This window comes from Lampetra fluviatilis, chromosome 15, assembly GCF_964198595.1.
Source record: "Lampetra fluviatilis chromosome 15, kcLamFluv1.1, whole genome shotgun sequence".
NCBI classification, from domain to species: Eukaryota; Metazoa; Chordata; class Hyperoartia; order Petromyzontiformes; family Petromyzontidae; genus Lampetra; species Lampetra fluviatilis.
Window position 1 is genome coordinate 8,201,090 of NC_136289.1, and position 17,921 is coordinate 8,219,010.

Sequence of the window (17,921 nt, forward strand, 5' to 3'; positions counted from 1 at the left end):
AGCAGACCGAAGTGGCCAAAAACGAGGGTCGCTTTGACCTGTACTGCAGAATTTGAGCTTCTTTGTTCTGTAAAGGTCACAGGGACTACGAAGGTTGAGTGTCCCTTGACCACCAAAGTAGATGTTTTTCTTCTTCGTATGTATTTGAAAAGAGGTCTTGTTATAATAGAAGAACGTTTGTTGACTTGAGAGCTGGATGGTGGCGGCCTTCAGAACCGAAGTTTAACAGTTACTGGATTCATTGAGCAATTGACTGAGCAATTGACTGAGCACTTGACAGAGTAATCACCATTTGGGGTTGATGCAGTTGGGGGCCTAGGCCACATTTCTTTTGTTGCGATTCCATTTTCTTGTTGAGCAAGTGGCAACACAATGTAACATTTACATAAATAATGTTGTTACAATTCATGTTGATTTGTTTATTGTATAGAAGCACAGACGAAATGGTGCAGTTTCTAATTTTACCTCGTCAGAAATCTCAATAATGTGTAATCATTTTTTTGAAATTGCCAAAAGTCTTTAAATGATGCTGTTACATGATTTGTCAAGGAATGTACATGTATGTGATGCTTTTCGCATCATGATAAAAAGGGAATCTTAATCTCATGCTATCATAACGTTCAAATGCAGTTTTTTTTGTGTTTAATTTTACAATTTCTCGTAAACAAGCTTGTAACAAAATATAAAACTTTGGCTAAATTACTTTAATAAATGCAGCAGTAAAATCAAAGCTGGAATTGGAATATGCGTTTGTTGCATAATGCCATTGTGAAAACTACATTCTTCATATTATTTTCAACTGTATAGACAACAATTTCAATGCAGTCAAAGCTATGTTTTATTGTCATGTTCAGCGTTTTACTTACGATACTTTTAAATTCACTTTCTGCACTTTTGACTTCCCATAAGCTTCAACGTGTACACGGTAAGTTTCTATAAAATATACAACAGATAGATACTGTGGGAGATCGAGGGTTGAACAAGGCAGAGCTTGAGGATTTCCGACGTCCTTCCAGTAGACCTACAACTGCCAGTCAAAATGACGATGCCTAATTTTAGAACTGAAAAGATAATCATTGGTGCTGTGAAGGCATGTACTAGCCTAGACCTAAAGGGAAGCTCAGCTGAACAATTTTGAACAGTCTCCCCATCTGTCCTTTACAGTCGAGGGCCGAGTTGGACAGTAGGCTGTGACTTATACATTAACATTGCATTGTTGATAACTCAAATCTAGCTAACGGGAATCAATTTCTGCAATATAATAACCACTGCCGAGTGGGCTTTTTTTCTTTAAAGCAGCAGAACACCCCATCACAAGACCACAATCCCAGTGGAGTTTTAAAGATGAGGCCATGTAGCACAAGGGTGGCATTTGCGGTGAGGTCTGGAGGCTGTGATAAGCGGGAAGTGAAATGCCTTTTTTATGTAGAATTGAAAAACTCCGTGAGGGTGTTAAGCTCGTAGTTGTCGAGCACCTCCAACAGCATGGGCACCCGACTCTTCACGTTCGTCCCCTTGAACTTGAATTTGTCGATGAACAGATCCGTTATCATACCTGCGGCAATGGTTAGAAAAGAAACAAGATGCTTAAGTTTCTTATTCCGAAGCAATATCAACTGTTTTTCCTGTAACACGTATGTAAGCACTTTGTGAATTGATTTCTGTGTCAATAATGTACTGCACCTAAACTTTGCTATTCACGGCTGCCATTACCATAGAGACGTTCCAGATGGGATGGCTGCTTCTTGAACTCCTCTTGCAGAGAGTCGGCCTCGAGCAGGATAGCACGGTACTCCGCAATCAGGAAATCCATGTTCCCCTCATGCACCTGTAGTTCCTGTTGCCAATGATAGATACAAGGGGAACACCTTTCTACATTGAACCTTGCTTCCAAAACCGCAAAAGGATGCTTGGATATGGTCTCAAAACAAAACTTCAGTCATCAGGCTCCACTGAAAATCTTTATATTAATGTCTGCCAATCATTTATTTTTGTATTGCCAACACATCCAGGCTATACTGCTGCGTTAATACGCAGGCTGGAGCTATTACCTAATACAGAACCCGCTGTAAGTAGCACATCATCACTCAGTGGCATTCTTACTGTCACCAGATGCGTAGGGTTTTGGCCTGTGGCTGGCTTACCTTGAGGGCATCTATAAGCTGTACTTTCTTGGCAAGCATCAGTTGGTGTTCCAGCTTGGGGTGGATGAGCTGCAGCGTGTGTCCAATTGAGTCCTCGTTCATGTCTGCCACACGCCATGAATGGGATCAGCGGTGCATTCAGAGTTTTTATATGTTGGTTGGCAATGAACAGCGTGGATCGGTGTCATAAAACGGGAATGTTAAAACATCAACCCACCCACGTGTAAGAATTTTTATGAGCGTACAAGGACACCAAAGGTGTGACACCTCCTTCACCACCACCACCACCTTATTAGGAGAATTCAAGATAAAGTCACGTAGAAGAAAAACAATAAAATTATAAAAATATAAAACAATAACATTCTCACGACGTTTCGACTGCAACACAAGCAATCTTCATCTGGTGTGAAAAACGGCAAGAAATTTTTGAAAAAAGTGGCGTTTTTTTCTTAACGTTAAGAAAAAAACGCCACTTTTTTCTAATTTTCTTGCTGTGTTTTTCACACCTGATGATGATTGCTTGTGTTGCAATCAAAACGTCGTGAGAATTTTATTGCTTTATATTTTTATTATTTTATTGTTTCCCTTCTACGTCACTTACCGAAAAAAAACAAGAATATGAATCCCTGCAGTCACGAAAGCTTTAAATCAAAATTCAAGATAAATTATGTACTTGTGTTTAATTGCATTAAAAGTAAAGGGATACATGACAGCGTTTGATTACTATTCAATAGATTGTGTCAGAATTAGTGGCTTATTTCAGACATCTGACAGCTTTTTGAAGCATCACACTTATCAGCCATGTTCATTCCACTGCCAGATGGAGGCTTAACCACATCATCGCCATTCCCCATGGTCCCATAATGCACTTTGCTCCTGGACATGAGCTAATCTCATTATTACCGCTACACAGTGGTCAGCCTGTTGTGCATGATATTCCACTGGCTGCCAATCTCATCACCAGCCTCATTCATTGGACATCAACCGTTTTAGTGATGTGTCCTGTCCAAGCCCACTTAACTTTCCTTAGCAGTCAATATGACGTCTCTTGGATTTAACAACAGTGTATGTTACTATGCCTGTACTTTGCTGAAGGTTAACATCTGGCCACTTGGCATCAATCTCACCGTAGGAGATGTTGAGGTTAATCTTCCTCTTTGTGGCCTCCTTAGTGAGAATGTCCTTGAGGATGGAGATAGTAGAGATGTTGTCGGACTTGAACACCCCCTCTCCTTTCCTGTAGAGGACAATGTGCATTGTTTTCCATTCAGTTATTAATTCGTATCCTTTATTTGATCCAGCACTTTTCCATTGAGATAACCTCTGATTTTCACGTTTAGCTGCGTACGGCGTGAAAGAAGTTCAACGTGATAACATTTTTTTAAGGAAAATTGGAAAATATGAAAAAGTTAAGGAAATCTTACATTTATGTAACTTAAGAAAACCCCAACACTGCCAGAGGTCACAGGAGAGGCTATTTATTTTGAAGCTTTTTCCCCACATAAAATGTTCCCAATTGCTACCAGCTTTGATGGGTGCTGATTGCATGGTGAAAATCATTAATCACAATGCACAGGTCTTGTACAAGTCGTTCAACAGAATAACAAATTAACAAAAAATCTAAAAGCCGCCGGCTGCCACCCGTTGTTACCTGTAAACGCACTCCAGCTGTGTTTCCAGGAAGGTGTTTTGGAAGTAGTACGTGACGCTGTCCCCCACTGGAGCCTTTTCAGGGAGCTCGGGCAGGCAGAACACCACCCACGAGTGTATTTCTGCACAGCTGAACTGGCCCGTCAGTGACAGCGTGTTCATCGGCCTGAAAAAAGACACAATTGCTGTAAGCCACAATTGGTCCTTCCTGTACTTTGTCGAGCACAGCTATGAACATGGAAAATTGGGATAAAGCTACCTGAAAATGTACTGAAACGTGTTCTAAACTGTTGTATCATAGGTGAATATAGCCTTTGCATGCAAACTATGATTCATGTTCCGGCACAATGCACAAACTTGTACATATACAAATAGTAATGCAATTAGCTGTCCTGTTGGTAAATATAGAGCAGAGGTAACCCTTCTGTTTGTTTTAACGGTGTAGTTAACCGCATGGTAACACCATATGTAAGGGTGAAGGTACCTACCGCAAATACCACGCCCACATTTCTATCAAAGTGGCGCGCCAGTCCCATGCAATGTGGGTCATAAACTCTCTTCGATCACTCTGCGTAATAAGAATGTAGTGCATCATGTTTGTTTTATTGTGGGGCTGACCGGCTGGCGTCGATGGTGTGCACGCGCTGGTGCAGCGACAGCGGCTTGATAAGGTACTGCCGCACCTGGCAGGTCTTGGGCTGCAGGCGTGGCGTGATGTAAGCCTGCAGCGTGCCGTACTGGCCCTCGATGGAGCGGATCTGTGCACCGTGACCGTCGCAGTGATCACAGGTGTGCCTTGTGTGCGTCTAAAAGGCCGCGTTGTGCACTTCTTGCGACAGTAGAAACATAGCCTCGTGTAAAAAAAACCTGCACTGACATTGTGATTTTTTTTTTCACATGAACTACACCGCTTAAAACTACACACAAGAGGGCAGCATTTTAAAATTGACTGCACAATAAGGGAAAATTGCACAATGCGAATGTGATGAATTAGCACATCTCTGTACACATATAAAACCTCCCATCTTGAACCGGAAAGGAAATAATGATTTCACAGTAAGGCATTCTAGGAAGATGTCACAATATAGTAAACTGAAACTTTGTCATTACATTCCCATTCCTTGTGCTTTTCCAAATCAATAATCTCTTTTTAGGACTCACAATATCCCCATTGGCACAATGTAACAATTTTCGGGTCAAGACATCCACAAAACTACGGTTTTACTGTCTATCATACAAAAGCAAAACACTCTACCGTACATAGTCAATATATTTTCTTCGAAAGTTTCCCAAACCACGATGATGGTATGTGCTGAAAGTCATCTCTGCGTCATCGTAACGAGAGGTGACGCAGTGCTTTCATCACCTATGTGGCTGTCCTGATTCACGCTGTTGGTGTATTAACTGTAAAAATATGTGCCACTTGCTTCACAGTGGACGTTATAGGTCCCGTAACGTCATTCGCAAGAATAGGTCATTGTACGCCGCGCCATAGTCCAAATTAAAATAAAGCCGCATGTTGCTTCATTGGAATTTTACATCGCAAGTTTCCTCTGCGAGTGGCAAACCCACAAGCTTGGGCAAATGTTGGTGGTCGTGCTGCCTTCCAGCTGCCCTAATGAGCCAGATGGACTGAATGGCTCTCTCTAAAAGTAGCTTATTTGACTCTCTGATGAATGCATCTCTGTGTGGTGTCTGCTTTTCTTATTCCAATACTTCATGTTGTGTCTCGACTTCTTTCAATCCACACATCCTTGTAATGTGACTGTATCCAATTCACTCTATGTGGCCTGGCACTCGGTAATAACGTGGTTGCTAGGAAACGTCATGAGTGAGCATCAGGGCACGTGGTGCCGGAGAGGTGGAAGATTCTTGGCGTTACAAAAACAGGGCAGGCATAGAGATGTATGGAGCGAGAGAGTCAGGAGATGAGGCACGGAGATATATGGAGCAAAACAAGAAAGAGCACAGATGTGTTGAGAGAATCAGACACCACACGAGAGAGTAGAGTGAGGTGAGAAGCTTTGAAAACATATATAGAGCATCGGAGAAGCAATGGGAAATAGAAGCAGAAAACCACACAAGATAAGTGATGTGGTTTTTATGGCAAAAAATAATAATCCCCGATTCAATATTTTCTGGATCTAATGTTCGGTTTTCAGTCTCATGAAGAACATTAGATTGAGGTTTCACTGTACTGTATTAGCGTGAATGTACGTGATAAGGGAAAGAGACAAACTAGCAGAAGGACCTGATTTGTATGTGGGCTGCCTCGTTATATATTAATGCACTTTAAAATGTGGCTTTCTTCTTGGCTTGTAGCCAATACAGCTAATTGTGGTGCTGTGCAATTCTGCCAACCTTTAACTCCAGGCGTGTCGTGTTGGCTTGGCATCGGTATGTTGCCAGAAGGAAGTTGCCGTTTAACTGTGAAAACAAAGCGACGAGTAACCTCAGACATTTAGGGATAACGGTTTGGATCGCACCCCAGATCAGCGTTTCTGTGCAATTATTATATATTGGGAGACTGTGCATTGCTCCTGCTCAAAGCCTTCTACATGAGTTTAAAGTGACATCTTGCAGGCAAGGGAATATGTAATAATTGTGCTCATACTGCAATGTTTTTGCTAACCTCGGTGTCACAAGCGCTGTAGCTCACCACAGCCGAGTTTTTTTCCACATCCAGTAAATCTATGGGCACGTCGCTCTACAGCACAAACGGGAGATGAAGGCACAAGTTGACTCACAACATTAAGATGCATTACATTGTTTTCAATTAACATAGTTGTATAACACATTCCTGCGGAGGGAGCTGATAGGAACATTGGGTTGCTCGGTCAATGGCCAGGGTCAACGGCGGCGTGGTGTATTCCGCAAATATGCCCGACTGTGGGCGGGCACAAGACGGCGTGAGTAGGTTAAACGTTGAGTTTTATAAGGGCACCACGGGGTGACCAGCCCCTCCCCACCCCCCACCCAGCCCCTCCCCACTCTCCCCACCCAGCCCCTCCCTCCCCATCCAGCCCCTCCCTGCACGACGGACACAATAATCCCCTGTGGGCTGGTGTAACCAGGAGGTTCCTACCAGTATAACACAGTTGATAACTATAGAGAGAAACACGATATTTAAAGACAAAGTTGGTAAACATGTCTTACGTCATCTTGTGATATACTATACATGGCTTATGTTACAAAATTTATGGACAGTTTGTATAACTTCTACATTATTTTTACACTGCTCAAACAATTGTGTGTTAAATTAACATTGCCCTTCATAGTTTCCTATAAAAAAAACACAACAATAACAAAGACTCCGCCCATGTCAGCATATGAATCATAAAGGAAGACTGGGTGGGGCACACCCCTTGTAAACTTCTCACAACAGTATGTAAATAGGGCACTGCAAGCTCTCGATTACACTGCAAACACATCACCCCATAGAGTCCTTTTGTATCTCCGGATCCGTCGTGTGAGCACAAACACTGCTGCGACCCCTGACCTGCAGCATGACGTGATCCATGGCTGTCTGCACCTCGATGGACAGAACGTAGCTGGCGTCGTCGCGGCCCAGCGTGAAGCGGTCATTGACGTGGAAGAGTGGCACGGTGGCCACCGCCGAGTCGGACTGCGACGTGAGCTGGTAGTGGTCACGCTCCGTCATCACCTGCAGCTGGAGCTGCTCCAGCTCTGCCCTGGGACCGCACAGAGCCAACGGTGACCACAACCATCGCACTTAAGGAGACCTATTACTATTGAGAATAGGTTTTCCCCTTTTTTCGGGCAACAAAACAGGTGTTAAGATGTTAGAACACCAAACTGAAACCTTTTACAAGGAATCAATCAGAATGCAAACAAAAAACATACTCTGATAATATATTGAGCCTAGTCTAAAAAGAAAGCTGTCTCTGGTGTGGACCAATCAGTTTCAAAGACGCATATATTATCAGAGTGTTTTTTATTTGCATTCTGACCACAAGTACTGTGGTTAATGCAGACATGATTCCTTGTAAAAGGTTTCAGTTTTGTTGCCAGAAAAAAGTGGAAAACCTCTTCTCATATTTTGGTACTGGCAAAGGAGGTCTCATGATGTAACCTATTGATATTTGTAAGGAAATGCTATGGACAAGCAGTTTGTAGGTATACTGTACTTGCATTTAATCATATGTGGTGTGACCCTGCCATATGCGGTCTTTTTGTAAGACTGCTTTAGTTGGGATTTTTTTTCATGAACATGTCTTTATTGCTAAGTTTGTATGTACAGTACATGTGCTTTAGTGATTATATACTGCATTCTGTAAAAAGCCTTATAGTGGTTCATAAAAAAGGTTGTACTCATTCTGCCATTGTATTATTGCAATATAATTTTAGCATAGACTTCAATCAGCTCTGGCTTACTATAACACCATAGTGCAGTGATGACCTGAGTTTGATTTGGCTGGAAGTGAACAATTTGAAGTCTGTGTAAATGTAATTGTCAAATCCCAGCTTATGTAACACTTTAATTTCATCAGTCAGCAAGGACTCTGGCCTAGGAGGGTGTTGTGACATTTTATTTGACAGGAAAGGTGTTCCAAGCCCCCAAATCAAATTGTGGTGCTAATAATTGTTGACATGTGATGTGTACATATGCATCAATAATGAATAAAGCTAGAAGTGATTGGGTGGCTCTGAGGACTTATGCTATGGTAGAATCCTGAGCAAGCACCACTGAGATTCAGGCTTATAAAAGTTGGGTCCACCATCTAAAGAAGTATTTTTTTATGACTACAGAGGTAGTATTTTCTTTGAATGTAAATGTCTTTGTCATCTGTATCATTAACAACCGTGTTTAGCATACAAAACATATATTTAAAGAAGACAGTCTTGTAGAACGGGTTGAATGTTTCTCCTTTTACTCTAAGGATATTGGAACGTTATTTTAGTTTGGTTGTTTGAGCCTCGGGAATTTACAATGATCCTTAAGAACGTGGATATAGTTTTGTGTAACTTAGACAACTTCTGTTTCAGTTTTCAGTTTAATTTATTGCAGCAGCCCACAGTTCCTAAAAACACTGGTTGTGAAGGTTTTTTTTTTTTCTTAAACTAAGATTGTTTTTAAACCACTGCATAGCTCATAATGAAGACACTGACAAAGAAAATGGAACAAAATCTTAAAAGTGTCCCAAGTATCGGAAGATAAGTTTTAACTCACATTTAGAGGCAGAGCACATTCAAATTTGAGACATCAAATTGACTGTTAAGAAAATTAAGTGAGCCTTAACAGGAAACGTCATTGGAAGGGACGACCAGCAGTCGATACTAACGAGTGGCAGCCAAAGAAGCGAACACATCTGAGTGGGCAGCCACCGCGCAGATGTAGCGATGAGATCAGCGCATATGCAGGGGCTAGATGGAGCCGACTCCGCTGTGGGGGTGGGGCTTGTACTCGCAAAAAGGGGTACATATATGTAAATAAAACGTGTAATATATTATATCCATGCAGTAGTTTCCCCCTGTGGGATGAAATAAAAAAAGAATCGGCAATGCTTGCAGGGTGGCAAAGGCTTAAGTTCACTTTGACACTGTGATGGTTTAGTCAGTGGATGATTTGGATGTGTCCTGGCACCCATATGCATGCACATAACCCCCACTGTGGTACCTTATGTTGTCGAGTTTAGTCTGCATCTCCCGACTAATTTTCACCTCCTCGCCAGATCCCACCGACTTCTGCAAAGGTTCTGTGGTGAGCCCAGACACCCAGCCTGTGCGGAGCGGGCACCAGCAGCAGCAGCAGGTAAGTACCCTCCGGTTCAGACACAGGTGTAGGATTGCATTGCTAAAACAGGAAAATGTCAGTGGGAAATAATTACCTGCGTATGTGGCTGTGATGATCTCATCGTAGCCATCCTTTCCAACGCAGCCACCCTGAATCGATGTGATGCTTTCAGAAAGAGCCTGCGTACACAATGAACCACAGGTGCTGGATGATTTTTGTAAAAATAGATAAATAAGCATGAATCTAGACATTGATTTATCTACAGCTGGTGCCCCATGTGTGTCTTCAAACAGAGCAATAAGAACAATTAGGGCATATTACACTTGCGTGCAGCTTACTGTCTTCTTGTAATGCGCACGGGACATTGTTTGCCCCTTGGCTTCACAGATGTGTCCATGCATACACATTAGGCGTCATCGAGCAAATGCTGTGCTTGCCAACATGAAAGATGGGTCCGGTCATACAAGCCACTTCCTACACACACTACGTTCATCACCCCCCACCCGTCTTACATGCTCGTAGCGTAGCACAGGATCACCCACGGAGTCGAAGCCATACACCTCAACCGTGCCGTCATCCCGTCCCACCAGCACGTCCTTGACACCGTCCCCCAGGATGTCGAAGCAGTCCATGCAGAGCACGCCTGCAGAACCAAGTCACACGCACCGATCAATACTCATATCGCGACTGTGCAAACCGTCAGCGTATGACCTTCATTCAGACGCATTACCAGGCAGCCGTTAAGTACATCGCTTTGATTTAATGTGTCACTTTCCTCCATTTTGCCCATGCCTCATATCGGTGTACAAGGACATATATCCAATGACACTTTTTTGGCAAGATGAAAATAGTTCAGTTTTATTTGTATATTTTTAAAGTGATTTGTTTACCTTTCATATACTTTGCACTCATATCGTGTTTTAGTATTTGTTGTTGTAACATTCTGACCCACCCCTACTGGAACATCTGTGAAAAAGAGCTTTATAGCTCATCGGATTTCTCCAGTATGAATATTCTGATAAAACCCCACATTATCTGACTAAATTCTAACATGTATATAAAAATTTACAAGTAACAATTTAGAGTTTTCAGCAGCTCGTTCAATTTTGTTTACTAAAATGTCCACTAGGCACTCCAAATGCGTTGACCTATGCATGCCTTTCATATTCCACTGCCAAAGCCTTTTGACTGCCCGTCTTTTGAATGCTAAACAATGCGTAAAATCCACAATAATTCAAGCTATAAGACATATGTAGCTCTGTTAATGTAAAATACAGCTGGAGTTAAGCGCTCTCACCTCCCCTCCGCTTTTCGTTGACAATTTCCCAGCGATGTGTCGCCTCTGTCGGCTTGATCTGCAACAACCCTAGCTTTCCATCCGCAGTGCCATACAGAACATCCTGTCCACTGTCTCCTGCACACATCGTCAAAGCCACCACCACCGGCAACGCCAAGACAACCGGCAGCATCAGTGACACATCAAGTGAGCTCCTTGCCGTGTATCACCACAACAATGCAGATGTTACAGACATTTCAGACGCTGTCTTTCCGACAGACCTGTTCTTCACCTAAGGACGGCTGCTTGCGTTGTGGCCGAAACGTCGTGAGAATTATTTTATCATGTTTTATTTGTATTATTTTATTATTTCCCTTCTACGTGACTTTACCGAAAGAACCAAGAAGATGTTACAGACAGTTTCGCAGGTTTCTTACCTCCATTTCTACCAAACAGGGCGAGCACTGACGGCGAGCCGGGTACCTCCATTTCGTACCGTAAACTTGATTGCTGAAAATCCAAAAAATGGAGCCATGTCAGGGCAGACATCCATCCACACTTGCAGCAGAATGGTCAGATTAGTTTTGAAATATATGGCAAATAACATGACTGCGTGACAAGAGTGGTAAAAAAACACATACAATCCGTGTATAGACTTCATAACTAATGTGTGCGAGGATACATCAGTAGCCAACCTTGAGCACCCGTAGCACACGGTCGTTGCACGCCAGGACAGGCGTGAGGTCCGGCACGCGCTCGGCCGGCAGACAGAGCAGGTCACTGATCTTGTCCGTGGAGAGAAAGTAGTTCTTGTCCTGGCAGTCCCTGTAGTGATTGTAGATATAGCTTCCGCACAGGAAGAGGTCTGCACCGGAGACATACCTGAAGAGAGTGCAATGCATGCCATGAGTTTCCACCTACTAACGGGCTATGGGTTGGTTTTCATTTATTACATTTTATACATCCTTTGCAATTTACCCAACTTAAAACAATTCCACCACACATGGACCACATAGATGGCAGAAAGTTGTGTCAATGTAATTCCAATGCAATGTAATAACATTTTACATGGTGTGGTAAAATTCAGGAGAAATGTTCATGCTAGGTTAATTTACTTATCACATTGGTGAGCTTAGCAATCTGCACATCAACACACCACAAATATTTTTTTTAGATTTGAATCGTAGTAATTGTAATAAACCAGGTTCAACATTCCATGAAGTGTTTTTTTTACAACATTCACTTAATTTATAACTGAAAAACATTTTACAAAATATATTATCAGTGGTTTTTTTGCATGTTCACCACAAGTACGTGTGGTTATTGCAGACATGATTCATTGATAAAGGTTTCTGTTTGGTGTTTAACATCTTAACACCTGTTTTATTGCCAGAATGGGTAAAACTTCTTATTTTTTCATATTTTACAAATATCCACAATTTTATCATGCCATCATTTTAACGAGTACATTGCAAGTATAGACAACAGAAACAATTTCAGTAATTTAAAACAAGCATATCAAAGTCGCTGACAAAATTATCTAAATCTTTTTTTTATTATAACTGAAAGGTGACATCGTAAGAGCAGGGTAAAGTGCTAGTCCAGTGTGCCAGCTGGCAGACACAGTGATGGGGGGTTATTTGTGCTCACATCGATTGGATGCTCTCCGCCATGTTTGTCTCGAAGTTCAGGAACTGTTTTCCCTTCTTGGTGAAGCCGCGCACCTCGGGCCCCGCAGCCACAAACACCTTCTCCTGGGGGGTGCCAGTGGCGCCACCCAGCTCCAGCCGCTGCAGCTTTGGGCCTGGCAGTGTCTTGAACACTGGCTGAAGGGCATCGGATAAAAGAGAACGTTTTTGAGCCACTAAACCTAGAGATTATTCAGGTGAAGCAGAAACAATGCACTCTTCTGCGATAGTAGATTTTTCAGCTTGATGTTGATTATTGTTACCCAAGTGCACAAGGACAAGTCATACAGAAGCATGATTTTGACAGCAAAGACTTAAATGTCATACTTAGCATTCTACTTTCAAATCTTTGTCCACATACACTTTATGTTTTTAAAATGTTTGCCAGTTATAAATAAAGTGAATGTTATAAAAAAAACTGAATGGAATGCTGAACTATATTTATTACAATTACTAAGATTCTTGAAATCAACCAAACCTCCAGACACTTAATTTCCAAGTTAAATTTAAACGGGGTTGTTGCCCACAGCACCAGACATTACTGTCACAAGCACAAATGCAGTCTCCTTGAAATTACATCGATAACTCAAGGCTTCATGCCATTCCAGTAAAGTACAATCATGTATCCCTTACATATTCCTAAAGACAGCACTTAGAAACAATCGATTTAAATCTGCTTGGGAATGTTGTGGCATTGGGTCATGAGGTTTTCTCAGTATTAATGTGACAATCTGGCTTTAAGATATTGTACTATGAGTTTTCAATTAAATACTAATTGCACAAGTTCGCTTTCAATCAGAAATATATACTAGTTATATGGTCCTGACTCATTTTTATTCATTTTGGTTAAGTATTGGCTTGCCCATGTACCACGACTTCGCCTTTCTTGATGCCAAAGCACGTGAGGACGCCGGTTTGGTCTCCAACAGCAACCTGTAGCAAGGAAATAAAAACTGGCTTTTAGAAAATAATCCTTCAGAAAATAGGTGTAAATTCTGAACAATACTAAGCTTCACCACTCCCTAAGTGGTGTCCACAATGTTTTTCCAGCAAAGGAACATGTGCTTTCAACATTGCATAAGGTTATTTTCACTGCTCATGTGTAAGCATATACAGCTCATTTTCAATCCACTGCTGGGTGAGGGCTTCCTCATGTTGTGCAGGTAGTGGGGGCTATTTGACCATACCTCACCATACTGTCCAGTGTGAGCTACTGAAATTGAGGAGCATAGATGGGAGTATAGAAGTACAGTAGAACAATAGGATTTGTTGCACTTAATTCTCCAGCCTATAACAACCTGCCAAGCAATACCCAGGCTTAAGCCTCTTTAGTTTCAGATAAGTGACCAGATTGGGCCAATTCTGGTGATTTGGTCAGAGGCTTCACAGCTCAACACGAATCAAATGCGCACTCAAGCAGGTGCTAATCCAGTATGTATGTCTAAAGCATGCCTTTATATAACATTCTGCAATGTCATAATTGTGCATTGTAGCTATACTACAGCACGCTTTATTTGTCGGCACTGTAGTTAAGAGAAAAAACCCCGCCTGCGCAAAGTCATGACATTTACGATTGTTGATGCAGTACAACAGCCCAACAGCCCACTCCAAAGGGCCTAAGTTAAACATAGAAATGCAGACCAAAATTAGTCATCTGGCAGTCAGTGCCGCAAAATTTTGAGCTATGAATAGTACACAAATTAACAGATGTTTCATTTTAAATAAAAGTACAACACTGCAATTGAGGCTAAGATGCACTATGAATAGTATGCTTTGTGATGGCAGGCGGAAATACGAAATAATCCAATTATGTCCAATGTACAATGCAACGCCTAAACACAATTTGAAGCAAAACCAGGCTTAATAAAGAAGCCAATCGTGTGGTGCAGTGCCAGATCACCATTGAGGACTCTGTGTACCACCAAACAAGGATGATAATACTTGTTAAACCAAGTAAACCGATTAATTTCACGCTGTATAATTCTCAGCCAATTTCAGAGGGTGCTGTTTCTGTCTAGCTTGTCTATTAAACCCCCTTGATGAAATCCATCTTCAAGCTCAGCATATACAGTGAAAGAGTCAAGTTTGTCAATTATAAATGGTTGTAAGTAAATGCACACAGTCGAGTCGAATTATGAGTAATATGTAAGTCCTGGGTAAATTGAGAGGCGGAGATGATTTCACACGTACGCATAAACTTCATTTTTGGCAGCACTACCTGAGATGGCAAGGTGCATTTTAAACAATCAGTATCTTTATTTAGGCTAAATAAATCCGATGAGCTATGAAACTCGTTTTCACAGACGTCCAGTAGTAGGGCTTTGTCAGCAAGGTACATCGGCAAACAATAAAAACAAACTATAAGTGCAAGTTAGAGAAAATGTAAGCAAGTCGCAAAAAATATATCAATATACATAAAGGATAGAAGTACAAATTTTACAAGTACATACATTCCTGCCGCTTTGGCAACACCAAAAGCAAGCTTGGGCAAAGGACGGCAAAGCAACAACAGCAAAAACAAAAAAAAACAGTCCCAGACCCCCATACCTTCTGCATGGCTCTGCGTCCCGAAGGTGGCAAAAGCTTCATGGTTTTCTGTGATGTTACTCCCACCTACGGTAAAAGTTTCATTTGTTCAAACATGATAGTATTTAAAACTACAAGTAAAGTACACTCTAATAAGCAAACTCCGATACGTTGCTTTGAAATTTGAAACCTTGGATGTGCAACTGAGTAGGTAACAAATGGACCTTATGGTGGTTATCCCGGGGTACCGTGGTTACCCCGGGGTACCATAGTACCCGGCTCTCGCATAATGTCCGTGATGCAGTCATCTTTAGTCTCTGTTGATGGTCGGCTATGTGGCAATCGACTCATCTCGACGAGCTGTACACGATGCATTATGGTGCTTGGGATTTCGGCGTAATCGTCATCGCTGCGTTTCGACATCGCGGAGTGGCACTGATTTTGGATTGGTACCCCAGTCGTGGAGTTAAGTACACCCCTGGAAAAATGAGTGTCCCAGAAATAAAATATTTAATTGCCTCGGCCATTTAGTATTATTTGGTCACCCCGGGGTACCGCCATAAGGATCAATTGTTGTTGTAGGCAGCACTTGATCACAACATCATCTTCGGGTTAGAGTGGCTACTGTTGCATCTAATTATGTTAATCATCTTCTTGGTTCTTTCTGTAAAGTCACGTAGAAGGGATAATTTAATTGGTTTATTTATTATTATTTTATTATTTCCATTCTACATGATTTTACCGAAAGAACCAAGAATATGAATCCCTGCAGTCACGAAAGCTTTAAATCGAAATTTATGTTAATCATCTCTAAAGTCCTTAAGTTATACCAGCTCACACTGCCTCCACCCTAAGAAGACATGGGCAGCCCTCCAGCAATAAACAGGCAGCTTACTGCTTAACATAGAAAACAGATTACTTACTGTAAGGTATTGGTGCAAAGACTTCTAAATAAATAAACCTTGCCATATGGTGCGTAGTGCATGCCGTGTTTTAAATGTCTACCAAAATACCAAACTTACATTTGGGTGATTAATGTCTGGCTCAAATTTACAAAATAAGAAAATATTGTTTTATTACAGTGTCTTCCAAGTCCTTCTCCTCAATGAGAATGTATATCAGTAGCCTCCCACATGGTTTTATATCACGGTGTTAATTAAATACGACATGCATTTATGCATGGAATGGCACTGATTGTCCATAAAATAACACCGTGTGTGGTAAATATTTCCTTTAATCAGGTGAAAGTTTGTTGAGAGAAAAACACATTTTTTTGCAGAAGTGACCTGTGCAGCGAAGAACAGTTAAATAGTGGGCATCAATGTTGTGTCCATTTATTTATAGTACAAAGACGTTTCTGGTTTACAATTATGGAACGTGTACGGATCTGTATCTATGTATGTTTAGTGTAAACATTGCTTCCTTTAATGTGTTCTTACAATTGTGTTGTTCATTTTACTCGGCTTAAATGACCCGTTATTACATTCTTGTTATGGGCTACTTCATATATTCCCACCACTGATCTAAAGGAATCACTTAATGCAAATTGACGAGCATGTACAGCAGTTAAATAGTGAAAGGTCTCCCTTGCAAAATTGATTTGTCTCAATGCTGATGGTTCTGATTCATTATGCTGATGGTTATTCAAAACAGATGACGATTTATAAAAACTCTTAAGTGATTGACGTTTGCGACTGACGACGATGCTAATGAAGAATACCTCTTAATTGAATGACAGTGAAGTATTATTACAATTATAATTCATTGTAATCTGTAACTATTGTTTTTAAATGTAATCACTGATGATGGTTATGATGTTGACCGAACACTCACTTGCAGGTAGTCCACGCGGCTGAGATTAAGTTCCATCATCTTTACGCTTGGAGTCTTTATAAACAAAGTCAACAATTAAATGTTGCAATATCAACAAATATAAACTCTACGAACAATAACAGGGTCAGGCGAGCCTAGGCCTACAGTTTCAAACACGGCGCGTTGCAGCTCGCGGTACGTCCGCAGCTGCGTCAAGGCGAGCCGCACGAAAACACAACGATCTCCCGCTTTATCTTGCTATTGTAGTCATTGTTAAGTTATTTGTTTGTTGTTATTGTTGGCGATAAATGCCGAGCCGCTCATAACGGGGAGGCTTAGCGCGCCCGTTGCCATGGCGATGTCGTGCGGTGCCCGGGCGGCCGCTCTCCATTGGCCCAGACGCGGGCACGTGACCGCAGGCGTGGCCATGGGTCGGCGCGCACGTGGCTTTACTGTAATGACGTCATCCATTCATTCATCCCTCTGAAGATTTATTCAATCAGCCATTCTCTAGCCACTGTTAGGTGATAACCACGCTTGTTTAGAACAACACCTACCCCCCCCGTAGTAATGACAACGGTGAGTAATGCATTTTAATTTTTTTTATTATAAAACGCCGAGATGGGTCGCAAGACACGACAGGATTTCAGGACGGGTCCCTGGATTGCGATGTTTGGGCAATTATCTTCTTTAAATAATAATAATTACAGATTACATGTGTATATATCGCCTTTCGCAAAATCTCAAGGCCATTTATATCAATGACAATGGGTGTGGGGATGAGAAATAAGTGGCTGAGTTATAACAGAAAATGCCTTCTGGTTTGCGTTTTTTTCCTATCGCAGAAACAAACGTGATCGACGTTTTGGGCAATATCCCATGTCACACAGTGGACGCTAGAATGCTGCACATTCAGTATCTGGTTCCATCCATTTGGTTATTTTAAAATATAAAGTGTATTTGTAACGCAGTGGATCGCATACGTAGTGTTATTTCTATAAAAGCTGTGTTAATGTTTTTTTAAACCATGACAATTTACAATACTGGTGATTGCAGTCGAGTAATAAACC

At 41.6% G+C, this 17,921-nt stretch overlaps 1 protein-coding gene across 2 annotated transcripts; it reads right to left on the minus strand.

The window, feature by feature from the left end:
* Positions 1-820: 820 nt before the first annotated feature.
* Positions 821-17,234, minus strand: BBS7 (Bardet-Biedl syndrome 7). 2 transcript variants are annotated; one of them, XM_078863109.1, is made up of 19 exons: positions 16,873-17,234; positions 15,061-15,126; positions 13,384-13,446; positions 12,476-12,651; positions 11,521-11,707; positions 11,263-11,335; positions 10,847-10,963; positions 10,062-10,192; positions 9,644-9,728; positions 9,433-9,535; positions 7,327-7,486; positions 6,427-6,501; positions 6,156-6,221; positions 4,413-4,552; positions 3,796-3,960; positions 3,272-3,381; positions 2,145-2,248; positions 1,714-1,837; positions 821-1,555 (listed from the first exon to the last, which is right to left on the minus strand). In XM_078863109.1, the coding sequence occupies exons 1-19, from the start codon at positions 16,909-16,911 to the stop codon at positions 1,422-1,424; spliced, it is 2,118 nt and encodes a 705-aa protein (XP_078719235.1). In that variant the 5' UTR covers positions 16,912-17,234; the 3' UTR covers positions 821-1,421. The 2 variants fall into 2 exon arrangements, with proteins under 2 accessions (XP_078719235.1, XP_078719234.1); XM_078863108.1 differs by having other exon boundaries at positions 7,294-7,486.
* Positions 17,235-17,921: the final 687 nt, after the last annotated feature.

Bases quoted from the DNA above. Each gene is read 5' to 3' on its own strand.
- BBS7 (XM_078863108.1), bottom strand. From the start codon at position 16,911: ATGATGGAACTTAATCTCAGCCGCGTGGACTACCTGCAA. The intron at 4,553-6,155 runs GTTGGCAGAATT...CACGGTGCACAG, and splicing joins CGACACGCCTGGAGTTAAAG to ATCCGCTCCATCGAGGGCCA. The intron at 2,249-3,271 runs GTGAGATTGATG...GGCGTGTGGCAG, and splicing joins TAACCTCAACATCTCCTACG to ACATGAACGAGGACTCAATT.